Source organism: Arvicanthis niloticus, chromosome 25 (assembly GCF_011762505.2).
Source record: "Arvicanthis niloticus isolate mArvNil1 chromosome 25, mArvNil1.pat.X, whole genome shotgun sequence".
Lineage (NCBI taxonomy): Eukaryota > Metazoa > Chordata > Mammalia > Rodentia > Muridae > Arvicanthis > Arvicanthis niloticus.
The window spans coordinates 31,949,922-31,976,428 of NC_133433.1; the positions used below are offsets into that span (position 1 = coordinate 31,949,922).

Below are 26,507 nucleotides of genomic sequence, written 5' to 3' on the forward strand. Positions count from 1 at the left end.
GGAGACTTTCGTGAAATGTGCACTGAGTCCTTCTGTCGAGTGGCGTGGATAATAATTATTCTGTCCTTTAACTTGGCACTTTAGTCTTTCATCACCACGCCGTAAGTTACATAATACAACGTAAAATGTATGAAATAACTAAAGACAAAATGGCATACTGTAATGGGAAAGAGACTCGGACACCTTTCATATTAACTAAATAATAAAAGAAGCTATATACGAGGTCATTAGCCTTTACATACAAGATCAGTGCAGCAGCACAGATACAGAAACTCCTTGTGCTGTTGTACAAAACACCTCCATCCAGAAAGGTTGTAGAGCCCAGCACACAACACTAACTTAACAGTGTGAAGTCCCCCGAGTGAATTAAAGATGGATCTTGCATCCAATCATAAACCTCCATTGAACTTGTTAGAGAAAATATTTTAAGTATTGCTATCATTAGATTAAATGTAGCTATTATCATAACTGTTAATTAGATTAATCCATTGACATTAGAGATACACAATGGAAATATTTTAAATAAGCCCACTTTGCCTTAAAAGTTTATTTTCAGTTCTCTCTGGCTTATATTAAGCAAGACTTTTCACCCTAAGGTTGAGAGTGTGGATAAAGACAAATTTAATGTAATCATGTGGTAGAGGAGGCGGTCATGGTGAGAAGAGAGCCCAAGCCAAGAGAGACATACATGTATTTATTAAGACTGTGCCTCCAAGACATCATGATCTCCGTGAGATCCCTCTGCGACTCTGAAGGCCACATGCTGAAGTATTATTAAATTGACATCCTATTTTAATTAGCAAAATTTAAAGGGATTAATACAAAAATATTTAATTTTTGCAATGTTCTTTTCTGTCTTCTAGTTATTTATAAGTATGGCAGTGTGGGCGGGCTTTGTGATACTTTAATGATCATAAATATCTATCCCAATTATATCATATGCCCAGAGTAGAGTTTAAAAGCTTCAACTTATCTTCTGCCTTAACATGCCATCTGTAGGCACTTTCAGTAAATACTTTAATCTCTATATATTTTATGGCTATTAGTATAAACAGATTCCGAACAAAATAGCAAACAGCTTACCTTTGTTAAACCTGCTATAAATCAAATCTTGGGTTTCTAACACAAGAATCCAGCTCTTCCTCCTAATACAAAATGAATAGAGCAAATCTCCCCCCTCACTTAAGTAAGCCCCAAAGCAAAGGGCAGGCGCAAATATAGTCAAAGACTGTTTCAGGAGTGAGAGACAATAAGAAACAGAACGTGTAGCTTTCTACAAACTCAATAATGGATACTGTAGCTGCTCTTGTCAGTCTCTGAGATTTGAAGTCTGTCTGCTTTCTCATTGGCTAGCACGGTTGTATCATATTTCTACCAAAACAGATAATTGATATTGAAATATTGATTTAGCACATGCATCAAGGCCAGAGCAGGGATTTAAAAATCCGTATTTTCTGGGTTTGTTTTAACTCTGTATCTTGTATGTCCACAAATTCTCCAATGTGGGGCTAAATTTCAAAAGTCCCCTATTCTTCAATGCCACTCCTTTAGTGGCAGCCAACATGCAAGGAAGCTGTGAGTATCACTGGCTTGTCCAGGTAGTGGCTAGGTAGGTCCTTACTAGCCAGTGCCAATGTTAAAGGGCTCTTGATCTCATGTCTGCCCTGCACCAGGGGTTGGGCTTGTTCTGTGATGCCAAGTTAAGGGAGTGCAAGTTAGGCTTAGGCACACATCTGGAAAGCCATTGGGGTTGGATTAGTGTCTATAAATACACAACATCTCAGCTGGGCACACTCCTCTTATAAACAGAAGAAGGCAAGTGAGAAGTTGGTTCACCTAACTTCTAGGGTGTAGGAGCTCAACCAGTCATGAGATAATTAGAAGCAGGGTCCCTTTTCCATCTGTGGGCTTTTCTCAGGACTACCTCGTTCCCTCCTCAGACTTTCTGAATCATAGATGTTCTCGAGAGAGCAGACGTCTGCGGTACTCATCTTACCATGTTTTTCCAAAGAAGTTATCAAAATATCCAAGGACTTAGAAGTTATTGCCAAAAGTCACCATGGAAGAATCACTCCCTCAAAACCTGTCACTCTCATAGTGCCAACACTGGTCAGCCTGAAAGGCCATCTGTATGATTCAGACTTCCTATAAAGCCAGCGTGAGCAGATCTAGGGGGGAGGGACTTGTCTTGTGGGGTTGTTGGTGTGGTTGGTTTTAAGGTTAAGTACTCCTGACAATTTGTAAAAATACAGCTTAGTGACCATTGATGTGGCTTCTTCTAATGCACTGTACTACATATGGATCTTCATATTAAGAAATATGAAGAATACTTTTTAGCAACTTAGAGATATGATATCAAAGTTCTCAAGCAAGTGTCCATATTGTTCCTTAGGGAGTTTCTCTCTAAAGGGACGCAGAGGCCACTGGTTGTTTCCTTAGCCTTGGCCATTTCTAGCTAGTCTCAGTAGGTATTGCTGGTGTCAAGACATAGTGACACACATGGGGCCACTAAGAGGACTCAGCAGTTAAGAACACCTATTTTTCTCGAAGAGGATACTAACTTGGTTTCCAAAACCCACATGGCAGCAATAGCCATCTGTAATTCTATTTTGAGAGGATCTGAGGACCTCTTCTAACCTTTGCAGACACAAGGCACACTCATGGTGCCCATGCAAATGTGTAGACAAGACACATACATAAAAGTAGAATAAATATTTCATTTAAAAGGGGGCCATAATGATGGCTAAGCCATCCAATGACTTCTTCCATTTTAAATCCAGACAGGAAGGTATTGAAACAATTAGAAGGCAAGACAGTTGTCTGTTTTCTCATGGTAAATTTGGAATATTGACAGTTCAATTGGGGTCATAAGAATGTGGGTAGGGTAACTCAACTTGTCTGAAGGCAGGTTCTACCATTCTCATACTGTTGCCTTTTGAAACTGCCTCAGCATCCTCTTAGAACCTGGATTTATTCGAGGGCTTCAGATTTACTCCAAGTTTGTGTTTCCAGGTTCATGTTCAGAGGTGCAGCCAGTGACATCATCCTACTTGGCAGTGAGAATAAGGTCCATTGTAACTGTCTTAATTCTCTTTATTAATTTTCCTAAACTAACTTGAATCGTTTGGTGTATTTTTATGTAATTTTGGTACAAGCAAAAGGCTTGGAGGAAAAGAACAACCACTACAGTATCAAAGCAGAATAAATATTTGCAGAAAAATTCTGCCATAAGTTAATATTTTGCATATGAGGCCTTGTACAAAATCTGACTTATTCTCGGGGCTTGATCCAAAAGAACAAGGCTGTGGCCCACCCCTAGACACCCAGAGATGATGATGGATCAGAATAAGGTCAGCTGGAGATGCCATGCCAAGAATAAGACAGAAGGGACCAAAAAGACAGAAAAACAGTGCAGCAAAGTCCTAAAAGCAATGACTGGTCTGCTGATGGTTGTGCGTTGCTAACTCAAATGGCTCTGTGCCAACTGCCCGCACCCAAGCTGTGTTCTGGGCCTGGTATGTTGGCTTGTTCCCCAGCCATCCATGTGAGCATTTTACAGCTGGCTCTAGGAATGTTCGTGGGCTACAGACTGAGGACCCCATCAGCGCCTGCAGCTTGCATATTTTATGTCTCTTAGTCCACTGTGAATCACAGTGAAAGACAGCAGAGGAAGGAGAAACTTGGGTTCTTTGATTGTCAGTGTTTATCTGAAAGACAAGTCAGGTTAGTTAAGAGCTGGTGGGCCCATCCCCACACCTCAGACAGCTGCTCTCTGCCCAGCTCTGCCCCTGCTGTTGAGATGATAGCTTAACCTGTACTCTTGGCCTTCCTATCTTTTCCCAACTCACAGTGTGCTGGTAGTCGGTGTAACATGCTAAAGCCACATGCTCACCACATACATTCATGTTCTGTATGGACTCTGTCACCTGAACAACAGAGTAACTTGTGTATGATTGGGTCTCCTTCTGGACCATGGTCCTCTGACTTGTCAGTTATTTAAGGCCCTGGTGTTGACATAGAAGGTGGGGTCTTGTGCTGAAATGTGGAGGCTGCACATCTGCCCTCTAGGCCAGAAGTAAACACAGTCACAAACCCTTGGCCCTACTTGCTGCAGATGCTGGAGGACACACTTTCCAGGTGGAGTCCCCTAAGCTCCAAGCAACTGACAAAAAACACAGAGAACCCTGTCCCCAAGTGACAATGGTGGTCAGGTGTCTGTGTCCCATGAACGTGGGAGCACCTGGAAAGATGCCTGAGAGTCCTGCTGCTCTGAACTTTGCAGTCTTCATTTCTCATCTGTAAAGTAGAACATTAAGTGCCCTTGAACTTTCCCCCACAAACTCAAGAAAACATTCTTCCTGCCTCTTCAGGAATTCCACAAGTAAGGAAAGCAAAGCATCCTTTATCCAAAATATTTGGAACCCAAAGCATTTGTTGATATTTAACTTTTTTTGAAAATTATGGAATATTTGCATAGACACAGTAAAATAACTTGGGAATGTGACCCTTGTTTAAACAGAAAACTTACTGTTATTTCACATGCACCTGTTATACTTAGTCCAAAGGCAATATTATACATTATTTTAATTTCATCTGTTTTGACTGTGGACCCATTGCCTGATGAGTGTAGAATTTTTTGTGTGTGGCATCTTGGCTCAAAGAGTCTAAGATTGGGTTTTCTAAAAAAATAAAAATGTTAGACTTAATAAAAAGTCTAACATTTTGGATTTCGGGTTTGGGGAATAGGGATGATGAGCCTGCACAGGAATGGGCTCCTAATAAAGTGGTCTTGCATTATTGGAGGAGTCTGCAAGACATACAAAATGTCAGTGCAGAATACCAAGTTCAGAGGAGTGGTCAACCTTGGTGCTTCAGCACCTCTGGAAAGGGACCAGCCTCGGGACAGAAAGTGGCTATGCTTTAGTGATGTTCAAAAGATCACTAGCAAAAGATAATCACAGTTTTGCAATGACCCCCTATTACTCCCTGGGATGGTTTGTGCTATTTGCCTCCATATATAACTGATCAAACTTAAATGTTAGTTACGGGCTGGCAAGATGTAGGTAAAACACTTGCAGGGAAAGACACTTGCTACCAAGGCTGGTTACCTGAGTGTGATTCCTGGGGCTACATGATGGAAGGCAAGAGCCAGCTCTAACAAGTTGTCTTCTGTCTCTACACATATTGTGTCATTCATGTGCCTGCATACACACACACACACACACACACACAATGCAATAAGTGCTTTTAAATGTTATAAGTCTGTCTTCAGTTACTATCAAATTGTTTTTCCCTTATGCAAAGTTTCTGGCTTAAAAGCCCTTACCATAAATAACTTTTTCCTTTACAATATGATCTATTTTCAACTCTATGTTAATTGTGATGGGTGAGATTTGGAGATCCAAAAACAAAAAAAAAAAAAAAAAAAAAAAAAAAAACAAAACAAAACAAAAAAAAAAATGGTTTCTTTACCAGTCTTTTCCCTATCTAGGCTCCTGGCTCAGTTCATAGAGCCTCTTATTTCACTGAAGTAGGTCTCAGTTTGTTGTTATTTTGAGAAAGAAAATGAAGGCTTGCTCAATAATTGCCCACATCTTTGCTCACCTCAATGCCAAGGCAATCTAAGACCCTAAAAGTTGTCTTGACCTGTTTGTGCAGATCCTTTTATCTGCATATTAGCTTCCTGTAACCTCAAAACTAACAAAGGCCAGTAGTGGGCTGTGTCATTCCTTGTGAATATCAGCCCCTCAGACCTCTGCAGCCTTAGCAGGAGGAAGTTCATTTGTACCCCAGAACTACTGTTGCATTTAGCACAGGTAGAATCAATCTGTCTTTGTGAAGTTAGATTGCACCTTTTCTGTGTTCCCCACTCTGTCTCGGCATCAGATGCAGTAGTGGAAGGAAGCTGCTCTTCACAGACACTGGTTGGAAGAGTGGACATCTTTCTAATCTATGATACTTGTTAGCCAGCTCGGGTGGGTGGAAGCAAAGACTGTCTGGAGTCCTTGCACTAGCTCTGTGGCCCTCACCTCCGTAGTCACTAGCTCTGTTCCTCCCCAACTCTGTAGTCACTAGGTGACAGGCCAGAAAGTGGGAAGCCCTTGGCACTCCCCAGCCGCAGGGCTACACATTAATACAAAAAACATGCCTGATTGGCAGTTGCTCCCAGAAGCGGGAGTGCTGCCCCCAGGACGTATGTTCAGCAGTTGTTTCAGCTCCTCGAAGTCCATCACATACTTTCTGAAAGTTTATTTCTAAAGAACATTGTCAGCACATTTGGTATGCTTTTGGAATAAAGGCTTATTTCCGCCTTGGAATTCTGTATGCCCTGCTCTCTGTAGTAAGCACCCAGTTTGGGTTTTTCAAGACTTATTCTGGCTCCTGGAAATGGATTCAGCACTGCTGTCTTTCAAGTCTATAGACTCCTTAGGGCTTTGAACTTTGTGTTGTTTCTTGGAGCCAGGGCTCCTTCAACTGACCCTCCCTGTGTTATCCAGCTCTTTAAGGACTTGGAAATCAAAAAGCAAGCATAGTCAAATGATCACGAACAGCTAATAGATTCTTTGAAAACAATCTTCAGGTTTCAGGGGCCCCTGAAAGCCAGGGGTGCTTCTGAAACTGGAGAGAAAAGGGGCTAATCCTCAGGGACACCAAGTTTCAGGAAATAAGCATGAAGGTGTGGGTTCCAGTTTAGTAAACACACCTAAGACAAGTCAACACATGGCACCCTGCAGAGTATTGCAGCCTCGGAGTTCTCCAGGCCTCTGAGAGCCTTTGAAATCTTTTGTGTTTTATTTTGCGTTTTGCGTGTGTGTGTGTGTGTGTGTGTGTGTGTGTGTGTGTGTGTGTGTGTGTGTGTGCATCTGGTATTGGTAGGGGTCGGCAGGACTTTACAGGTGCTTGAAAGATGCTACCACTCAGCCACACCCAAAGCTCTCCAAATCCAGAGCCATGATCACATGACTCATTAATCACAAATTCACAGTCTCAGAAGTAAATGGATCCTTGTCATGGACTCTCTATACTTGAGCTTAAAGCACTAATATGTTTTATTCTGTTGCTCATTAAACAATAATAAAGATTTTCATTCCTAAATGTGCTAATGGAGACCATTTAAAAGCACTCTTGATTTTTAAAAATCTCTTTCTAGTAAAATCGTTCTACTACATTCCCTTGATCCAGGAGGTCATTGTTGAGGGAGGGGGAGGCTTTGCTTTAACTAAGCCACCTTGAAGATTATCTGCTGCCTCAGGGAAAAGCCTGAAGCTGTTGACTTTTGATTACCTCAAAAAGATAGTAAACAAGTCGTCACTTGGGGGCCAACCTGGAACAATGAGTTTTAAATACAGCTAGCAGGAGACACAAAACACAGGGCTGGGAAAACTATGACAACAATGGCTCATCAATAGTGTTAGTTCACATCTCAGTGGGTGGACATTTAAAACTTGAATCAATTTAAGACCAGATTTCTTAAACCTTGCCTTCCAAACAAGCCTTTCCATCCTTAGCTAGGGAGTCCTCCACTCCACCCACCTTTTCACACATCTTTTCCTCTGCTCTTTCTTTCCGAAGACAGAGAGACTAGCTCTGTTAGGCGCTGCTGCATTTTTCCTCCTCTGATAACCCCGGGAGGGGCCCGGGAGGGGCCTAAATATTGCTTGATAAAGATCTGGAATCTCTTTTCCTGATTCAGAAATCCTTTAGAGCTGGAATTGTTAGTGCTGAGATACAAGATGCCTGCTGTATTTTTCTAGAATGACTCATTTTGCAAGTGTTAAATTCACAGTCAGCATGTAAGGGCTCTGAGCCCTATTTACCCTTTTTTCTTATCTGAGGTCACAGACCTCATGAGAGCCCAGAAGGGTTACAAGGTCAAAGTCTTCTCCTTGGAACTTGCTGCTTGCTGGGGGGGATGGCTGCCTGCAAAATAGATGCCTTGGGAAAAGGTTGGGGGCGGGTCACCTTTTTAATTCTGGGAAGGGACAGCTGGTTTGAATTTCTTTCCCCTCTGTCTCCTGCTGCCTTCCTCACAAACCCATGGAGAGGAGGATTTGTCCAGAAGGAGCCAGCAACATGAAGAAACTACCTTCCATTACTGTGGTGTGCTGTTTTGTGGCATAGCTGCATTCGCGGACTGGCGGAGAGGGGCTAGATTTTACATGGTTAACTCTGTCAGAAACCTGCTAGAGCCTTTGTCTGGAGAACCTTCTTCTAATAATAGTTTTTTTAACTAAAACTCTAATGAAAATAAGTATCCTAAGGTCCAGTGGGTTATATGAAGAACTGGATAAAACAGCAGAGATGTGACCAACATATCAAAAGCAAGCCGAGTATAAGGACACTGTGCTGGATTTCTAAATCCTGGGCTCTATTTCTAAATCACTATGTTCTCATTTATTGCCCATGTTGACAGGGGGCTGCTGTTCCCCATTGTTACCACCTGGGCTGGGGAGACAGCAGGAGGATGCTTCATTGTGAACAGGTGCAGAGACTGGGGACCTGTGGAGCTGAGCTCTGGCCTGTGATTGGGACTAGGTGTTCTGAATAGCACCTATCTTAACCTGCTTGCAACAGCATAATAAACCCAGTGCTTACCCGGAACATGTAATGCTAAGAAAACAGTCAAAATAACAGGAAAATGTTTGGGGAAAACACGCCATATGGCTTGATTATTTTTATTTAGTTTTGAAGTCCTCCACGCTTTTTTAAAAATCCTGAGCATGTGGGGGAGTACACACACAGAAAGAGACAGAGGGAGAATAAAACTCACATCTCTCAAGTAAATGGTAAACCAGTAACAGATTTTTTTTGTCTGGGCTCCTCAGCACACTTGCCTCAGGCCGTATTGGTGTGTGGCTCAGCAAGCAATCAAAGGTCATAATTTCATTGGCAGTTAGCATCAGGTTTAATTTTTCTAGCATGTTGCATTTACCAGAATGTCTGGTTTTAGTTATGCCAAGCACTCTCTGAATCAAGCTTTGAGCGGTATGGTGTGTTTAGATACCTGAGGTTTATGGAACACACATGCTAATTGTTTTCAATCACTTTCCTTTCTAAATACAAAAATGTGTTTTCTGAAGCTGAGCAACGGTAGTTCTTGATGACATTGCTCGTTTCTTATAGAAAAGGGGCCCCCAAATAGGTAAACGCGCCAATTTAACAAGACTGCCACCTACTGATGGGCAGAGTTTAAAAGAATGCTAATTAAGGAGTTTTTTGTTTTTTGTTTTTTTTTTTAAATGACTGTTTTGGATTTCCTTTTAAAGGTGTGTCTTAAAAATTAACACACATCATTTAAATTGCATTTCAGGAGTGTGACCAAGTCCATATAGATGATGTTTCGTCAGACGACAATGGCCAGGACCTGAGGTGAGGGAGCGCCTTGGTGCACAGGCTGATTTTTCCCCTGTTGAAAGAGTTTAATTACTCAGCTAATTAAGATGAATTTTTCTCTTTGATTAACTCCGGGCTTCTCTTGCATCTAAATAGCACATACAACTTTGGAACAGATGGCTTTCCTGCCGCAGCCACCAGTGCTAATTTATGCCTGGCAACTGGTGTCCGAGGTGGTGTGGACTGGATGCGAAAACTGGCCTTCCGCTACAGACGAGTAAAAGAGATCTACAACACCTACAAGAATAATGTGGGAGGCAAGTGGTTGGCGGATGCCTCAGTGGGCTGGGCTAGGATTGGATGATGCCTCAGTGGACTGGGCTAGGATTGGATGATGCCTCAGTGGGCTGGGCTAGGATTGGACGATGCCTCAGTGGGCTAGGATTGGATGATGCCTCAGTGGGCTGGGCTAGGATTGGACGATGCCTCAGTGGGCTAGGATTGGATGATGCCTCAGTGGGCTGGGCTAGGATTGGATGATGCCTCAGTGGGCTGGGCTAGGATTATAAGCTTAAGATTTACAAAGTGCCACTCACTCTGGGGCCACACTGAATACGGACAGTTTTATCTAGCTGATTAAATTCTACAAGTTTATGACAGACATAAGACTAGAACCAGCTGCCATGGCTGCCTAGTGCCATGGGATGGTGAGTTAGCTCCTTGACTTTTTCAACACTCAATGGTCCTTCCAAGCAAGCCTTGTCCACAGCACAAGATGTTATAACATTGTTTCCGGTCCTGTGTTATGTTAGCCTGAGGTTTTTTTCAGCATGGTTCACGGCAGTCAAAGTGGCTTAAATATGAAGGAAATAACAGTCAGTTAATATAATGCCAGATACATTGGTGGAGCTGTTTCCAGTATGGCTGGAAACTATGTACATAGTAAATATGTGCTTCCTCCAGCCAGGAGCCAGTCCTAGGTCAGCCACTCATAGGAGGTGTGACAAAACAATGCCTAACTATCTCCAGGGTTCTAGCTCATCTGTGATTCCCACAACTGGCGGGAGGAACATCATTCCATAGAGTCAGAAAACATGCCAAGAGACTGTCCCTAACCACACCAAGGACTCTCACCCACCCTAGAGCCAGAAGAGAAATCAGCTCTCCCCATAGTCCATGGTTAGAGATGGCCCACTTAAAGACGTGAAACGGAGCTGGGAATGTCGGGTAGCCGTTCTTGGCAAACTAAGCACACATTTGCAAGTGAACAATCACAACATTTTCAGCTTAGGGATAGTGATGGTCTCTGTGAACTGTTTCTTTATGAATCTGCACGGCGGTGTGGGTGAGGATACACGGATCTCATGAGCCTTCTACCCCTCAGGTCTGCTTGGCCCAGCTAAGAGGGAAGCCTGGCTCCAGCTGAGGGCTGAGATTGAGGCGCTCACAGACTCCTGGCTGACCTTGGCCCTGAAGGCCCTCTCCCTCATCCACTCCCGGTGAGGCCCTCGTGGGCACGGGCTGGGCAGTGGGCATTGCTCAGGCTTGCTTATCTTGAAAACTTATTTGCCAACAGTCCTTTCTCCTTTGTGTTCTCCTAGGACGAACTGTGTGAATATTTTAGTAACGACTACCCAGCTCATCCCAGCGCTGGCAAAAGTCCTGCTATATGGATTAGGAATTGTGTTCCCAATAGAAAATATTTACAGTGCAACTAAAATAGGTAAGCTCTTTATGGTTTTACCTAATCCTCTTCCTTGAGGTCCCTGTGAATAAAGCTTACCTTCAGAATCCTTGCTCATTAGAAAAAGGGAAGGGTTAACAGAGAATATCAAATACAACCTACGTAGCTGAGTGATAACATTTTACTTTACTGGAGAAGGTAAAGCCTGGGCATTCAAGGTACAAATGATTTGACATCAATTCTGAGCTATTGTATTTAGTCTTTTAGATAACTTTTAACACAAGCATTTTGTAAGCTGAAGCAAAAGTTAATAAAACCCATACAAAGTAGAAATAAATGCTTCAGGAGAGTTTTCTTTATTTTACTGGAAGTGGGTTTTTGTTGGTTTTAGCTCAATATGTATAAAAATTGATTTTTCATTTTAATTCTGGGAAGATTTTTTTTTTTTTAAAAAAAAAAAAGCTTCCCACCAGAGAATACACAGCTTCTGTTGTGAGATGCAGTTAGAATATAATAAACTACGCAGAAAAAAGGATGAGAAGTCCTGACTCGTTCTCAAGAGGAGCAAAGAACTACCCTATGATCCATTATGACAGCAATATGCAAATGAGCCTCCCGCAGGCAGGCATTGGATGTGGAAAACTGTACAAGCCACTTTGCATTTTTATCTTTACATTTTACAAATGAGGAAACATAAGTACCCAGGGCTTAAGTTGTTTGGGTAAATGGTTGAGAGCCAATCCTAGGGTCACTGTAATCTGAACTCCTCTCCACAAGGAGACATCCTGCTAAGTGCCTGGCTGTGGACAGGGCTGAGGAAGGCATTGCTCCTGGCCAGGAGGGAACCGAGGTCAGTGTGGACCAGGTAGAGAAGGACAAACAAGAATGCTTACTGAGCAGATATGCTAATGAGGTCAAGGGGGCAGCCTGTGACTGTCCCTTAGTTGCCACTCAGGGACATTGTGAGGTGCTCATGAAATGCTGAGAAAAGCTGGAGAGCAGCCCTGACCATGCATGAGTGCCCTGGGTATTTACTGTGAGACAGAAAAGGGTGGGCATCCTCAGAGTGGAAAGAGGGCTGTTCCTGGCTGCTGACTCCATCTGGAGACAAAAAGCAAAAGTGGACTCCCTCAGGACTAACTTCCTTCTTCCCATGCCTTCAGAACCCTGTATGTCATGTTACCTTCCAAGCATTTGCTCAGTGGTCACTAAACAATTCTTTGTTTGTAATGTGAATTTCCTACCAGATTATAACATTCCTAGGACCCTTTGTCTCTTTTCCAACACAATGACTACAATGCACAGCATTCCTTATACACTTAGAAAATGCATATGTTCTCAGAAGATGAGTTTGGATGAAATGAATGAACATCTGTGCATTAAAAGAGGCTGGGGAGGCTGTAGAGTTTCTTATAGGCAGCTGGGTGCCCTGCCATGTTATCCAGGAAAACGGGGTTACCATGACAGGGATGAGTGGAAGCCTAGGCTGAGGCGCCTGCCACTTTTAAAATCTGCCTATCGGATATGTACGAACAACTCATCCTTCTTAAGCTAACACTTTTTTAAAAAGAATAAAAGCAAGCTCCTTTTAAAAATAATCTTTTTTTTGTTTTTCAAGACAAGGTTTCTCTGTATAGCCCTGGCTGTCCTGGAATTCACTCTGTAGACGAGGCTGGCCTCAAACTCAGAAATCCACCTGCCTCTGCCTCCTAAGTGCTGAGATTAAAGGCGTGTGCCACCACTGCCCAGCTTTTAAAAATAATCTTTTGTTTTGATTTTGTAAGAAAAGTAGGGATTGAAAGACCTGTAATTATTGCTTACTGTGTCATCAAGTGAAATCGGTGTGGAGGTCTCTGTAGAGAGGGTGACAACTTAAGTTTTTCAATATTTTGTGCAAAAAAAAAAAATTTATATAACCCAAAGTTTGCAATGAAACCTGTAGGTGACAGTACACAATAAGACAGTTTTTTTTTTTTTTCTTTTCCTTTTTGCACCAAAACTTCACCCTTAAATAACTTCTAAGGAATTGGGAATTGGCTCAGGGAAAATTAGCCTAACCTCTGAAAAGCCCTAGGTCTGATCCCTAACACTATAAGAAATTTAAAAGAAAAACAAAGAAAAATCTGTTCACATTTATATAACAATCAATTTAATATTCCTTTCTGCACAAGTCAAAAATAATACAGCATTGCAGATCATGTAAGTATTTTCCCATCAGAGGAAAAAGTCTGTTTGTTTCTTAAAGTGATTTAAAATTTCACAGTTTAGTGGGCAACTAAAGCATTGAAAGGCATCTTTGACTAAGGCTGGCCGTATTATGTTCTGTCAGATGCAAACGAAAGATTTTAGTGCAAAATACAAATATAAAGCAGATATTTGTTTAAGCAAACAAGCAATTTGTTCATGGATATATCTGATCCTCATTTGAAAGGGGTGCAGGCCCTGCTCAGCCATTCATGTTTGAGAACTATCAACTGTTCCTTTGTCCATTAAAATGACCTTATTGGCAGCAGAGACCCAGAACACCCATCTCCTCTGTGAGAAGAAACAATGCCAGCATTAGCTACAGAGACATGCTGACAGCCAAGCCCAGAGAGGAAGGCCTGACATGGGAAAGATAATAGACAGATAATGGTGTTTTGGTGCCTGGATCCTGCTTTCCTCTAGGAAAGTGCTTGGTTGGGTGTAAGATGGCTGGGTGAGGTGGGTGAGCCTGTTGTACTACCCATATCCACAGGATCCGACGCTTCTTTAAGAGAATAAAGAAATGGATGGCATAGCTTTTGTGTGGCTTGCCGGTCAGGCAAGGGTTTGATTTCTTTTGCTTTACCAAATCCAAGTTTGTTTTATTTGTTTGTTTGTTTGTTTGTTTGTTTTTAAGTCACTGATCTTGTATTATTCAGCTTGATATAACAAGTTTTTAACCTAAAATAGACTGCTAGAAGTATATGCCTTTTAGTTTCAACTTGTAGGGAAAGAATCATTATTATAATTCAATACACTGGTATGCACACACATACACTCATTCTTATGTTTGTATTGTTAAGTTCTTTGGAAAAGAGTATTCAAACCAGGCTGCCCAACATTTTGGATTTGAGTCATGGTGTTTCAAAGTTCACGCTATGAATTGTGCAACGGAACTAAAAACAAAGCAAAACCTCAGAATTTAAGTAAGTGTGTGATTTTGTGTTAGGCCACATTGATAGCTAGCCTGACCTCATGTGTCCCAGGCCATTAATTAAAAAAAAAAAAAAAAAAAAAAAAACAGCTGACACACTGCTAATGAATTTGCAACCTTTACCACACTGTGCTGTCTTTATATTGCTCAAGTGTCTCCCTGGGTGGGATGGAGCTGAGTCGGAAGCAGGGACCAAGTGCGTATTTAAGGCTCCCTAGCATCATCAAGCAGGGTTGGCTGGCTGTTATACTTTTTGTAATTTGCTTTTACCCACTAGGAAAGGAAAGCTGTTTTGAGAGGATAATCCAAAGGTTTGGAAGGAAAGTAGTGTACGTTGTCATAGGAGATGGCGTGGAAGAAGAGCAAGGGGCAAAAAAGGTAAGCCTCCCTGGAGGGTGCCGTCTGCAGCTTCAGTCCTCAATATTGGCTCCTTTTACCCACGGCAGTTTTCTACCACAGAGGATGAAATGTGGAGAATTGTAAACATGAGGAGGGGGCCGTGAAGAACTCTATTGACATGAGTGAGCTTTCCAAGTGATAGTTGGTCAGAAAAGCTAGCTTAGCATTGAGCAATGTTCCAGAACCCAGGTGACACACATACTGTCCTTATTATTCCTGGCATACAGGACATTGTCAGGTGGCTCACATCTTCTTACCCAATCCCGATGCAACCCCAAATCCTCTCAAGCATTGCGTTGGAAAGATGCTTGCTAATGGCCAAAGCCGGCTTGCAAGATGAAATGATTTTCTGCCCCAGAGAGCATCTGCCTTGCTTGGAGTGCTGGGAACGGGGGAGCCTTGGACATGAGTATAAAGCTTCTTGGAGACATTCCCCGTGGCACCATTGCTGGCCTGTGCTTCTGTAATTCTATCATTCATTCCCTTAGCAGAAACTATCTCCTTTGGCATCTCACTGTGCTTCTTAAAGAACAGGACCCCCTTCTTTATCCTGTACTCTGGTGTAATCACAATCTGATTACACCTTGAATCTCTGGTCTGTCTCCCTCGTCCACCCAACACCACAGTCACATTCATCTGGTGACCTGCTGTCTTAGTCCCTTTTCTGTTACTATGACAAAATGCTTGAGGTTGGATAGGTTATAAAGAATAGAGATTTATTTGCCTCAGGTCTAGGACTACAATTTTGAAGAGTATGGAGTCAACATCCAATGAGGACCCTCTTGTTACATCGTAAGATGGCAGAAGGCATCCCCTGTGGATAGAGGGCAAGGTCTGTCTTCCTCATTGTAGAAAGTCACTAATGTCACATTCCTCCTTTTACACACACCACCTACTCACATCCTGAGCTCAGTTTAATCCTAATTATGGCCAACATTCTCGCCTTCCATTAATATCGCCATGGAAAATTGAAGATTCCTTCCTAACATGTGAATGCTAGGAGACACACTCAAACCACTACCGCCTCTCCTCTCTTTTTTTTCACACCCATCCTTTCCCCAGAATATGTTTTCCCAAATCCTCTTGTTATTATCAGGCTCATTTCTCAAACTCACATCTTATACCTTGCATTCTTAGGCTTTTTAATTGTCCAGGTGCTCACTTATGCTCTAAGTGGAGATAACTTGGATGCTAATCCAGCCCACATTTGATTTACAGCTTTGCTGTTTGTCCATTCCGTGACTTTGAGCCTTCCGGTTCATTTTAGCCTCTCCCCCAGTGGGCATAATCACAATGCCTAGCTCCTTGGCCTCTTTGACCAATTTGTAACTCTCATAAAGGCAACAAATGGCAGCTAGGATTACAAATATAATTACAAATATCTGTTTTTGTAACCAAATGTGATCTTGGGGTGGGAAGCTTTTGTTTGATACTCCATCTTCAGTATTCTTGTATGTCTCTAAATCTTGGTACAGTTGTACTCCATGTTTCTTCAAGGACATTCTATCATAAGATTAAAGTCCTCTCCTTTCCCCCACACATTCACAGAGGTTGCTCTCACCACCACGACAGACACAGCAGTTCAGTTCTGCCTTTTTCCAGTCAGTACTAGAAGTGGCCCACCAAGTTCCAGGTCTCAGATGTAGCACTGACTGCCAGGTGTGACATGTAGCAGCCTTTTCACACATCTCTGAAGATGGCTTCCTTCACCTCAGATGCCTCTGAATTTCAATCAGAGAACAGACACTGGCCCTACATCTGTCAGTGACAGAAGATGTCACTGATGTGACTGATGCTGACTAAAACCCACTGAAACACACTTGGCCTGCTAGTGCTTAATAGGAGTGCATAGAAACCTTGTTGACTGTCCCATGTCACCAGTGGCTAGTCATGATTGGTCCCAGGTACATTTGTCAGCCCAGACTAAATTATAATACCCCAAATTCAGTCCAGGGGGCTGAAGAAGAATGGTAGATGAGAAATTCAAATCAAGTTGCCTTCCCTGGAAAGCTTCTAGAATGGCCAGGCCATTCCTACACTGAACCCCCTAGGCCATAAGGGCCTGGGAGAGAGTTGCACTTCTGAGCAGCAGGGCTCAGGGCATTCTGTGCTACTGTGTCCCTGGGCCAGCTTTCCAACTGTCCTCTGAGCTGGGTCTTCCATACATTAATTTCAGGAGAAATTTAACATAGTATGGCTTTCTGTTTGTGTTTTACATAAGATGCAAAACACAGGTAGATCCCACTGCAGGTGGGCTCTTCATAGGTCTTTCTAAGATGGAGAGCCCTGGTAAACACAGTGTGGCAAACAGGAACTCCTGATTTGATGCTGCAATGCAAAAATGTAATAAGATGGTATTTTCTGTCTTCACAGGGCAGTTAAAATTATCTTCACAATTTTTCTCTGAATGTTTTTTTTTTAACATCAAAAAGAAATTAGAGAATGAACCTTCTCTTTGGATTTTTACTTATAAATCATCTTAGCTTTACTTTGATTATGTGGTAAAAGAAAAAAATAGGAAGATTCTTGGACCTTGTGACCTGCCTGTGCCTGTAAAAATATTTCAGCTTTCAAAAGGTCAGATTCTTATACATTGCAAAACGTGCAGACACCATCAGTTTAATCACCCAGAGTAACAGACGAAGCAGTCTTTTAAAGTCAATAGTTGAGCAAGCCTTTAAAAGAAACCAACATTTAGATAGTAGTTCTTCACATGGGAAGGTAGAGAGAGACGAGAATTGATAACATACCATGAGTAGCTTCAGAGCTGAGTTGTGCGTAGAAGGAAAGAATACTTAATATTTAATATTTAATTTTTTAACTTAGTTCCCTTCTAACAGGAGGTGAAGTAGGAAGCCACAGTAATATAAACACATAGACAAGGTCAACAGAGGGGCATGAATGAAGACTACACATGCTGTGGGAAGATCTATGCTCAGAAGGGGGAACGTGGGTCACCTCATCTAAAACTACATCCACAGCCCCTTGTTTTCAGGCACTTCCCTTGACTATCTCATTATAGCCTCGAGTGATGCTGCTGTAAGGAAGGGTCCTATTTGACAACATTAGTCAGAAAAGAAAACAAAGACCCAGCTGGCCCAGGTGACATGTTCCTATATTCCCAGCTCTCAGGGCACAGGGCAGGGAGATGGGAGCTGAAAGCCATTAAAAAAAGAAAAAGAAGAAAGAAAGAAAGAAAGAAAGAAAGAAAGAAAGAAAGAAAGAAAGAGCTCTTTGAACCTTGTGAACTGCCTGAGCATGCAAAGATTACGGAGTAATAGCCTGTCTCAACCGTAACCAAAACCAAGAAATGGCTAAAACACATAGCTAAAAATTGATCAAACTATGACTTGAAGCCAGTGTTCCTTCAAGCTATAAACTCAAACATCCCAAGCACACTAAGATTTTGCTTTTAGAAAGTTATGTCTTGTTAACCTTAGATACTGGGTAAGTTTGGATTTTTGGTGGGAGGGGTAGATATTAACCTACATAGTTGTCTCCTTTCCCTGGTTTTATAGTGACTTGTTTCTCTCACTTAGCTGTTCCTCCAGGCAGATGTCTACAGACAAGATAAAGCTCTTACCTGCTCGTCCTTTTCCATGCCACTTACAAAGCAAATCATCCCTCTGTTATATTAGTTTCCGAGTACTAACTGGCCTTAAGTAAGCACCCCTTCCTGGAGGAGGTCTGCACCTTTGAGCAATCAAATCAAAACCATGCCATTTTACATTTCTTGAAAACCAATTTTATTTTTAGTTTGCTTCTCAGTCTTCCATGTTCTTTCAAAAGTCCTACAGTGTTCCCTCTAGCTCCCTGTGGAGATGTCTTTCAGCTGCTTAAACCATATTCTTCAGCAAGAGAGAGGAGCTTTTTAAAGCCAGATACCAGTAAGCAACCGTCCAGTTGCTTCTGTTGTCCAGTACAGCCAGGCTTTCCAAAGTAATTTGATCTAACCCTATAATTTCTTTCATAAAAGTACTCCCTGAAAAATGAAGATACAGCTGGGCGGTGGTGGTGCACGCCTTGAATCCCAGCACTTAGGAGGCAGAGGCAGATGGATTTCTGAGTTCAAAGCCAGCCTGGTCTACAGAGTGAGTTTCAGGACAGCCAGGGCTGTACAGAGAAACCCTGTCTAAAAAAAAAAAAAAAAAAAAAAAAAGAACATACAACACAGTTTGAGGAAAATAATTAAGCACAGGTATGACTTTAAAAACATCAGAGCAGGAAGAAGGGAGAGCTAGGTCTCACTGCTCCTACATTTTCAGAAACCCATTTAAATCTTTATAACGGGTAACAATGGCAAGCAACCATTATTCTGTATACTGACCAAGATTTCATTTAAAAGTTTTCCCTTTTAGGTGTGCACACCAAAACCTGCTGAGATCAAAAATTAACCTAAATGTCAGGCTAGTGATGCCTCATTTTAAACTGTAGCAAAAGCCACTTTGGTGGAGGGACAACATTCATAACACAATTTAATTATTTGTTTTTTATTTAAGGGAGACACAGAGATTAAACACTAAGTAGAGATTAGTTTATTACTGCAAGTTGTTTTGCTCATGCTCACAGATTACACATGAAGTGCTAACTAGTGCTTGGTCCTCTCTGCCTAAAGCACTGGTTCTCAACACTGTCACAGAGGTCACCGAAGGCTATCAGAACACACCTGCATTTACATCATGATTCATAACAGTAACAAAATTAAAGTTATAAAGTACCAATGAAAACAATTGTATGGTTGGGGATCACCGCAATACAAGGAACTGTATTTAAGGGTCAAGGCATTAGGAAGGTTGAGAGCCACTGGGCTAAAAGGAACCAGAGATACAGTTCTAAATGGGCAATGCTGGGCAGTAAGTTTTACTGTGAGCTGTTAGAATAATTAGTCTTTTGAGGTCTCGTTATTTACAACTGCAGAAGGGTTTGAAACTCTGTATGCAAATTGCCTAGAAATCATGTGTGCACAGCACGGATAGGTTTTATGTTTGTGAATCACAGGTGCTAACTCAAAGTACTTCCTCTGCATTTCCTTTCTCACTGAGAATCCGTCCCAGCAAGTATCTGTACCAGAACACAGAATACAGTGTCAGTAATCATTTTTTTTATTACTTTTATTTTTTTTTACAGTCCAGTTATTACCCACCCACCCCACCTCCATCCACCCTCCCAGAAGTTCCTCATCCCATTCCTCCTTCTGTTTCCAAGAGAATGTCCCCACCCCCACACACATACTCTCACCAGGCCTCCCCACTTCCTGGGGCCTCAAGTCTCTCAAGGGTTAGGCACATCTCCCACTGTGGCCAAATCTGCTGTATATGTGTCGGGGGCCTTGGACCAGCTCATGTATGCTGCCTGGATGGTGGCTCAGTGTCTGAGAGATCTCGGGGTCGGGGTTACTTAGACTGCTGGTCTTACTATGGAATCGCCCTCCTCCTCAGCTTCTTCCAGCCTTTCTCTAAATCAACCACAGGGGTCCCTGACTTCATTAATTGGGTGTAAGTATCTGCTTCTGGCTCAGTCAGCTACTTGTTGGGCCTCTCAGAGGACAGTCATGCTAGGCTCCTGTCTGTAAACACATCATAGCATCAGTAATAGTGTCAGGCCTTGGAGCCTCTTCTTGAGATGCATCCCAAGTTGGGCCAGACTTCTCTATTTTGTCCCTGCAGTTCTTTTAGACAGGGACAATTCTGGGTCATAGTTTTTGACTGTGGGATGGCAACCCCATCCCTTCACTTGATGCCCCACTGTCTTTCTACTGGAGGTGAACACTACAAGTTCCCTCTCCCCACTGTTGGGCATTTCATTTAAGGTTCTTCCCTTTGAGTCCTGAGCATCTCTCACCTCCCAGGTCTCTGGTATTTTCTCGAAGGTTCCTCTACCCTAGGTTGTATATTTCCATTCATTCTGCTGTTTCTCAAGGCTTCTCTCCTGCCCCCCATCCTACCCCCAATACCTGATCCTGTTCCCTTTCTCCCTTCTCCTTACCTTTCCCATCAAGCTCCCTCCCTCCCTCTGCCTCCCTGTGATTGCTTTCTTCTTCCTTCCAAGTGGTATTGAGGCATCCTTACTTGGGCCCTTTGGCTTGTTAACCTTCTAGAGTTCTGTGGATTGTATCCTAGGTGTTCTGTACATTTTAAGCTAATACCTATTTATTAGTGAGTACATACCACGCATATCCTTTTGGATTTTAGTTACTTCACTCAGGATGATATTTTCTAGTTCCATCCATTTGCCTGCAAAACTCATTTTGTCCTGGTTCTTAATAGCTGAATAGTATTCCATCGTGTAAATTAACCACATTTTCTGTATTCATTCTTCTATTGTGGGACATCTGGGTTGTTTCCAGCTTCTACCTATCACAGATAAGGCCACTATGAACATAGTGGAACATATGCCCCTATGGTATGATGGGGCATCTTTTGGGTATATGCTCAAGATGATATAGCTGGGTCTTAAGGTAGATGTATTTCCAATTTTCTGAAGAACCTCTAAATTGATTTCCAAAGTGGTTGTACCAGTTTGCAATTCCACCAGCAATGGAGGAATGTTCCTCTTTCTTCATATCCTCACCAACATGTGCTGTCACCTGAGATTTTATTCTTAGCCATTCTGATTGCTGTAAGGTTCATTTGATTTGCATTTCCCTGATGACTAAGGACTTTGAACATTTCTTTAAGTGTTTCTTGGCCATTTGAAATTCCTCTGTTGTAAATTCTCTTTTTAACTGTGCACCCCATTTTTTGATTGGGTTGTTTGGTTTTTAGGAGGTTAGCTTCTTGAGTTCTTTATATATTTTAGATATTAGCCCTCTATTGGATGTGGGGATAGTGAAGATTGTTTCCCAGTCTATAGGTTGCTGATTGGTCCTATTGACTATGTTCTTTGCCTTACAGAAGCTTTTCAGTTTTATGAGGTCTCATTTGTCAATTCTTATCTTAGAGCCTGAGCCATTGGAGTTCTGTTCCCTTCCCCTCATCTCCCCCTCCCCCCATGTGTTTGAGGCTTTTTTCCCACTTTCTCTTCTATTAGATTCAGTGTATCTGGTTTTATGTTGAGGTCCTTGATCCATTTGGGTATATGCTCAAGATTGCATTGAATCTGTAGATTGCTTTTGGTAGAATGGCCATTTTGGTAGGATGTGAGCTTTTTGCAATATGACAAATATGAATCTATTTTCATTTTTCTACATACAGACTGCCAGTTAGACAAGCACTATTTATTGAAGATGCTATCTTTTTTCCCACTGGATGGTTTTGGCTTCCTTGTCAAAAATCAAGTGTCCATAAGTGTGTGGTTTTATTTCTGGGTCTTCAATTCTATTCCATTGTTCTACCTGCCTGTCTCTGTACCAATACCATGTAGTTTTTATCACTATTGCTCTGTAGTACAGCTTGAGGTCAGGGGTGGTGATTCCCCCTAGAAGTTCTTTTATTGTGAAGAATTGTTTTTGCTATCCTGGGTTTTTTGCCTTTCCAGATGAATTTGAGAATTGCTCTTTCCATGTCTTTGAAGAATTCTGTTGGAATTTTGACGGGGATTGCATTGAATCTGTAGATTGCTTTTGGTAGGATGGCCATTTTTTTTTAACTATGTTAATTCTATCAATCCATGAGCATAACAGATCTCTGAGGTCTTCCTCTAAAGGCCTCCCAGGAAATCTACATCTGTAATCCTTTAAGTAACCACATCAGCATGCTACCATGTGGATGTGCAATTATTTTACAAGCCCTTTGAGGTTGAGCCATTAGGGGGGTTCTAGCATTCAGTGTTACAAGCCGATCCTCGATGAACATTCTGGAAGTACATTCCTGAAAGTGCAGTATTTACATCAGAGAAATGTTCTTAGATTATAGAAGATTTCTATTGGTGCATGTTTAATAATTGGGCCAATGTCCATTTCCGTGTGAAGAGCTATGCACATAGCTTTTTTTAGATATGGTGGATGTCATGCGTAACCAGAAGGACTAAGGGTAGATTTTCAGTGGGAGGAGGATTTGAAGAGCTGGGCCCATAGGCAAGAAGAGCAGAAATGGCCTGACTCTGTGTTTTCCTTGAGACATACTGTGGCTTTAAAGACTCCTAAGCCTGGTCTCCTCTAGGCTTCAGTGCCTGCTCCAGCTCTCCCTTCTTAGGAATGGAGCATCCCATTTGCATCAGACACAGCCTGTCCATCTCAGAATCTGACCTCAGCAATTGAACCCAGGTGTCCCCAGCCACTGGCCACTCAAAGAGCCTTCTTCTCTGCATGTCTCCTGTTCTGCACACAAACTACTTCCCAGCTTTCTCTGTGACCACCTAGTCACACCTCCAAACCTCCCTTTCTCTGCACTCCCCCACTAAATAGTTTTAAATTCCTTCTCCCTGTTTTCAAGCCTTCAGCGAGTATTAGTGACCCTGCCCTTTCATTTACAAGATAAAAATCTAAACTCCTTAGTTAATCCTCAGGGCCTTCCCCTGGAAAGCCTCCTTTCCTTGAGGGAGAACAAACTATTCCAGCCTGATGACATTCCAGGCTAATTACAGAAGATGCTTCCTGGGGTCCCTTATCTCTACACCTCTGTGGATCTTCTAACCAAGAGGTCCATGCCTTCCAGTTGACCCTTCTAACTGTGTTTATCCTTCCAACTTGTGTAAGCCTGGCTCTGAGCCATGGGGCATGATCTTGTGTTGTGTATTAATTCTTGCCGCAGCTATGGTGCTCTGCAAATAATGGCATTTGTTTTAACCATAAACGTAGAAGCAACATGGAATCATTAACACCAACTAATCAATTTACTGATAAGCTGCAACTTTGGGAATCCAGTGCCAAAAAGGAACCTCATTTGGCTACTGGAAGAGTCAGGGTTTTTTTTCAAAGCCATGTGCTTCTCTTTCTCTCTTCTACCAACCTTTCCTCCCAGTTTTAAATAAGAAATATTTGGTTTAGTGGCCAAGAATAATATGCCCCCCCCCCACACACACACACACACAAACTTGCACACACTCATACTTCATTGCATCCAGTTGTCCCTGGTAGTGTAAAATTTTGGCATTGTTAAGTACTTGGGTAGGGAAAATATTCCCCTATGTAGAATTGAACCAATGACCTATTAATAAGAGGCACAGGCCTTCTCGGCTAGACTCAATTCTCAATTAACCAACCACTTGATCATGGACACTGCCTACAGTCCGTCAGGTTCTCTGAGGTTAGTGCTCACTACAGCAGACAGTGCTGAGCATGGAGCTGAGCCCCGGAGCATGCAGGCTTCAGACAGCTCAGACCTGGTAGAGATCTTACTTTCAGTCCTTAGCAGCTATTGTTTAAACCCTTCTCTTCTCTCCCTTCTGTATAAACAATGAACGATACTGCCACCGAGTCACCTTAACACACAGCCCAATAGAACAGCAGATGTTTAACCCATTATTATCAGAAAAGTGGCTTAGAGTTAGTATGTGGGACCGTGTACTCTCTGGCTCTTTAGACAGCTATATCTTTCTCTCACATGTAGCCAGTGTCCGTGAGGTTCTCTCTCCGTGCTCCAGCACAAACTCAGCTGAGCATCCTTCCAGATGTTCTCCTTCTGCCCTCAGCTCAACTGTTGCTTTATTCTTTGGGGCATTTCTCTAGTTCCCTACGCAAAGCTAATTATGTCTCTCCTGCTCATATTAGCACACTGATGGATGTTTCCATCTGAGAGGGTGGGCCAGCCCCATCTATGTCTCTGATTCTTCTATTCCTAGACCGTGAGTCCAGAAACACAAAAGACAATCGAAATGAGTAGATGAGCCATAGTACAGATCGTAACCTAATAGTGTCAAGCAGAAATCTGTCTTCATGTCTGCAGAGGTTTTTGGCATTCACTTCTGGACTTTACCATATGTCTATCCTCTTCACAGCATGCTATGCCCTTCTGGAGGGTCTCCAGTCACTCAGACCTCATGGCCCTGCATCATGCTTTGGAATTAGAGTACCTGTAACAGCCTCGTGCCAATTTGACACTGCACAACTGCCCTGTGGCCAGAGATAACCCAGCAGGCTTGTCTTCTTGTGTCAGTGCTGGACTCCAGGATGTACCAATTTCAGCATGTGGATGCATGGCTGCTGCAGACTTGACCCTCGGAGTTAGTGAAGGACCATGTGTATTCTTCAGAACAGCTGTTGACTCTAGTACTGTGAATCCAGTGAAAGTAAGCCATGAGAATGTTCTCGCACAGTGTGGAATGTCTCGGCTACATTAACTACATGGTTCAAACCTGTGAAGAAAAGACCTACAGACACTTTGGTTTTCAGCAAATGTGACATAAATAACGTCTGCGGCCCAGCAAACTTGACCCCACCAAAAAAAGACTGACATGTGACTGACATGTGTCTCCTGGACAACCATGGAGCTATCTTTTCAAAGGTTTACTTTTTGGTGTCTCCCACCTGGGGCAATCTGTACTTCATTACTTATTTATGAAAAAGACTTTGGAAAGACAGATTTGCTGAGGTATAATTCATATACCATATGATTCAACAAGACAGACTTCTCAGCTTCAAATAGTTGAAGAGATGATAGCATAAAAAATAATCAATGAAAGGCCTTGGCCTGACAGTACAGCAAGTACTTTGAATTTTAGCACATTGCAAAATAGTTTAAAGTATGTCTAATTTAAACGTGTAAAATGTACATCACTGAGACAATCATGTACAGAAAGAATTTTTGATGTAAATTTGTAATAATGGATGATTCTTATACATTCTGTTTAGGAAATGCTATTATGAGGTAAAAATGCCTTCCTAGGAAGCTCGGGCACAAACTCCTGCAGTGCCTTATCTAAGGATTGGGTATAAATATTGTAGATAATGGATCTTTTTGATAATGTTATCTAAGACCAAAAGCATGAATGTCAAGTGTCAACAAGGATTTTATTTTCTCAGTCTTTTATCCCATCCATTTTTTTAAATTTGTGTGTGTGTGTGTGTGTGTGTGTGTGTGTGTGTGTGTGTGTGTGTGTGTGTGTGTTGGTTAAAAGGGCCTTGATAAAAATAACAGTGGCTCACAACTGAAAAGTTTTGAAGTCTTCCTGACCACCTCCCCGACTTTCTCATTTCAACACTAATGTATTATATGTAACTACTTGGAAAAGAATAACTATTCAAACGCTTCATCCCACAGAAAGAATATAGATGATAGATATATTTTATTAATAAAATTAACTGGAGCCTAACAGAGTCTCCATGCAGTCAGAATGATTACCATGTCTGGGTTTCTTGTTTCTATCAATGAGGACTTTACTACATAACTGGGTCAGCAGCACTTCTCACCCCTCTCTTACTCTTTCCTTCCTCACCCAGACAAGGTTCATTCTCCGTGGTGGGTATGTCTGGCCATCATCAGAAGCACTAATGTTGCTCTCTGTGTATGACAAGACAGACATAAACCCGGAGGGAGGTTGGGGGAGACACAAAAATGATCATGTTTGTCATGTTATAAAAAATATTCTTCAAAATAATGAATTTGTGTATGGTCAGGAGTCTTTCTCATCATGGACTTTGTGTTGCCATGAAATTACCCTTTGGATCAATTTTAGTTAATATTATTAATAAGTTAATAATATTATTTAATATTGGGGGCACCAGGTTTGACCCAGAGTAGTAGAAAGACCACTCTTCTTTTTTCTTTTCTAAAAGTCCATCTTGCTGCTAAAATTAGTCATTGTAAATTCTCCAAATTATTAAAAATGGATAATGGAATTTGTTCCTTCCCCGGTGCAGACAGAAGTGGCCAGTGTGGAAACCTCTTCATTTGATGCTTTTATACTCTGCAGACCGAAAGGACAGCCTTGACCTTACTGTAAACAGGTGTGCTGTGTCCACGATTGTGTACAGAACTTTTTTTTCTTCATTAATTTTGTGTTTAAATTAATAAACTTGATTTGTGCAGTACTGTA

The 26,507-nt window shown here is 42.0% G+C and overlaps 1 protein-coding gene across 9 annotated transcripts in view; it reads left to right on the forward strand.

Moving 5' to 3' along the window:
- Eya1 (EYA transcriptional coactivator and phosphatase 1) overlaps positions 1 to 26,507 on the forward strand; it is a 140,746-nt gene extending 114,239 nt beyond the window's left edge. For all 9 annotated transcript variants that reach the window (XM_076924333.1, XM_076924329.1, XM_076924328.1 and 6 more), the window contains 6 exons: positions 9,311 to 9,369; positions 9,490 to 9,650; positions 10,718 to 10,832; positions 10,935 to 11,056; positions 14,473 to 14,573; positions 24,471 to 26,507. In XM_076924333.1, the coding sequence (XP_076780448.1) occupies positions 9,311 to 9,369; positions 9,490 to 9,650; positions 10,718 to 10,832; positions 10,935 to 11,056; positions 14,473 to 14,573; positions 24,471 to 24,551 (639 nt within the window). In that variant the 3' untranslated portion in view covers positions 24,552 to 26,507. The remainder of the gene's footprint in view (positions 1 to 9,310; positions 9,370 to 9,489; positions 9,651 to 10,717; positions 10,833 to 10,934; positions 11,057 to 14,472; positions 14,574 to 24,470) is intronic.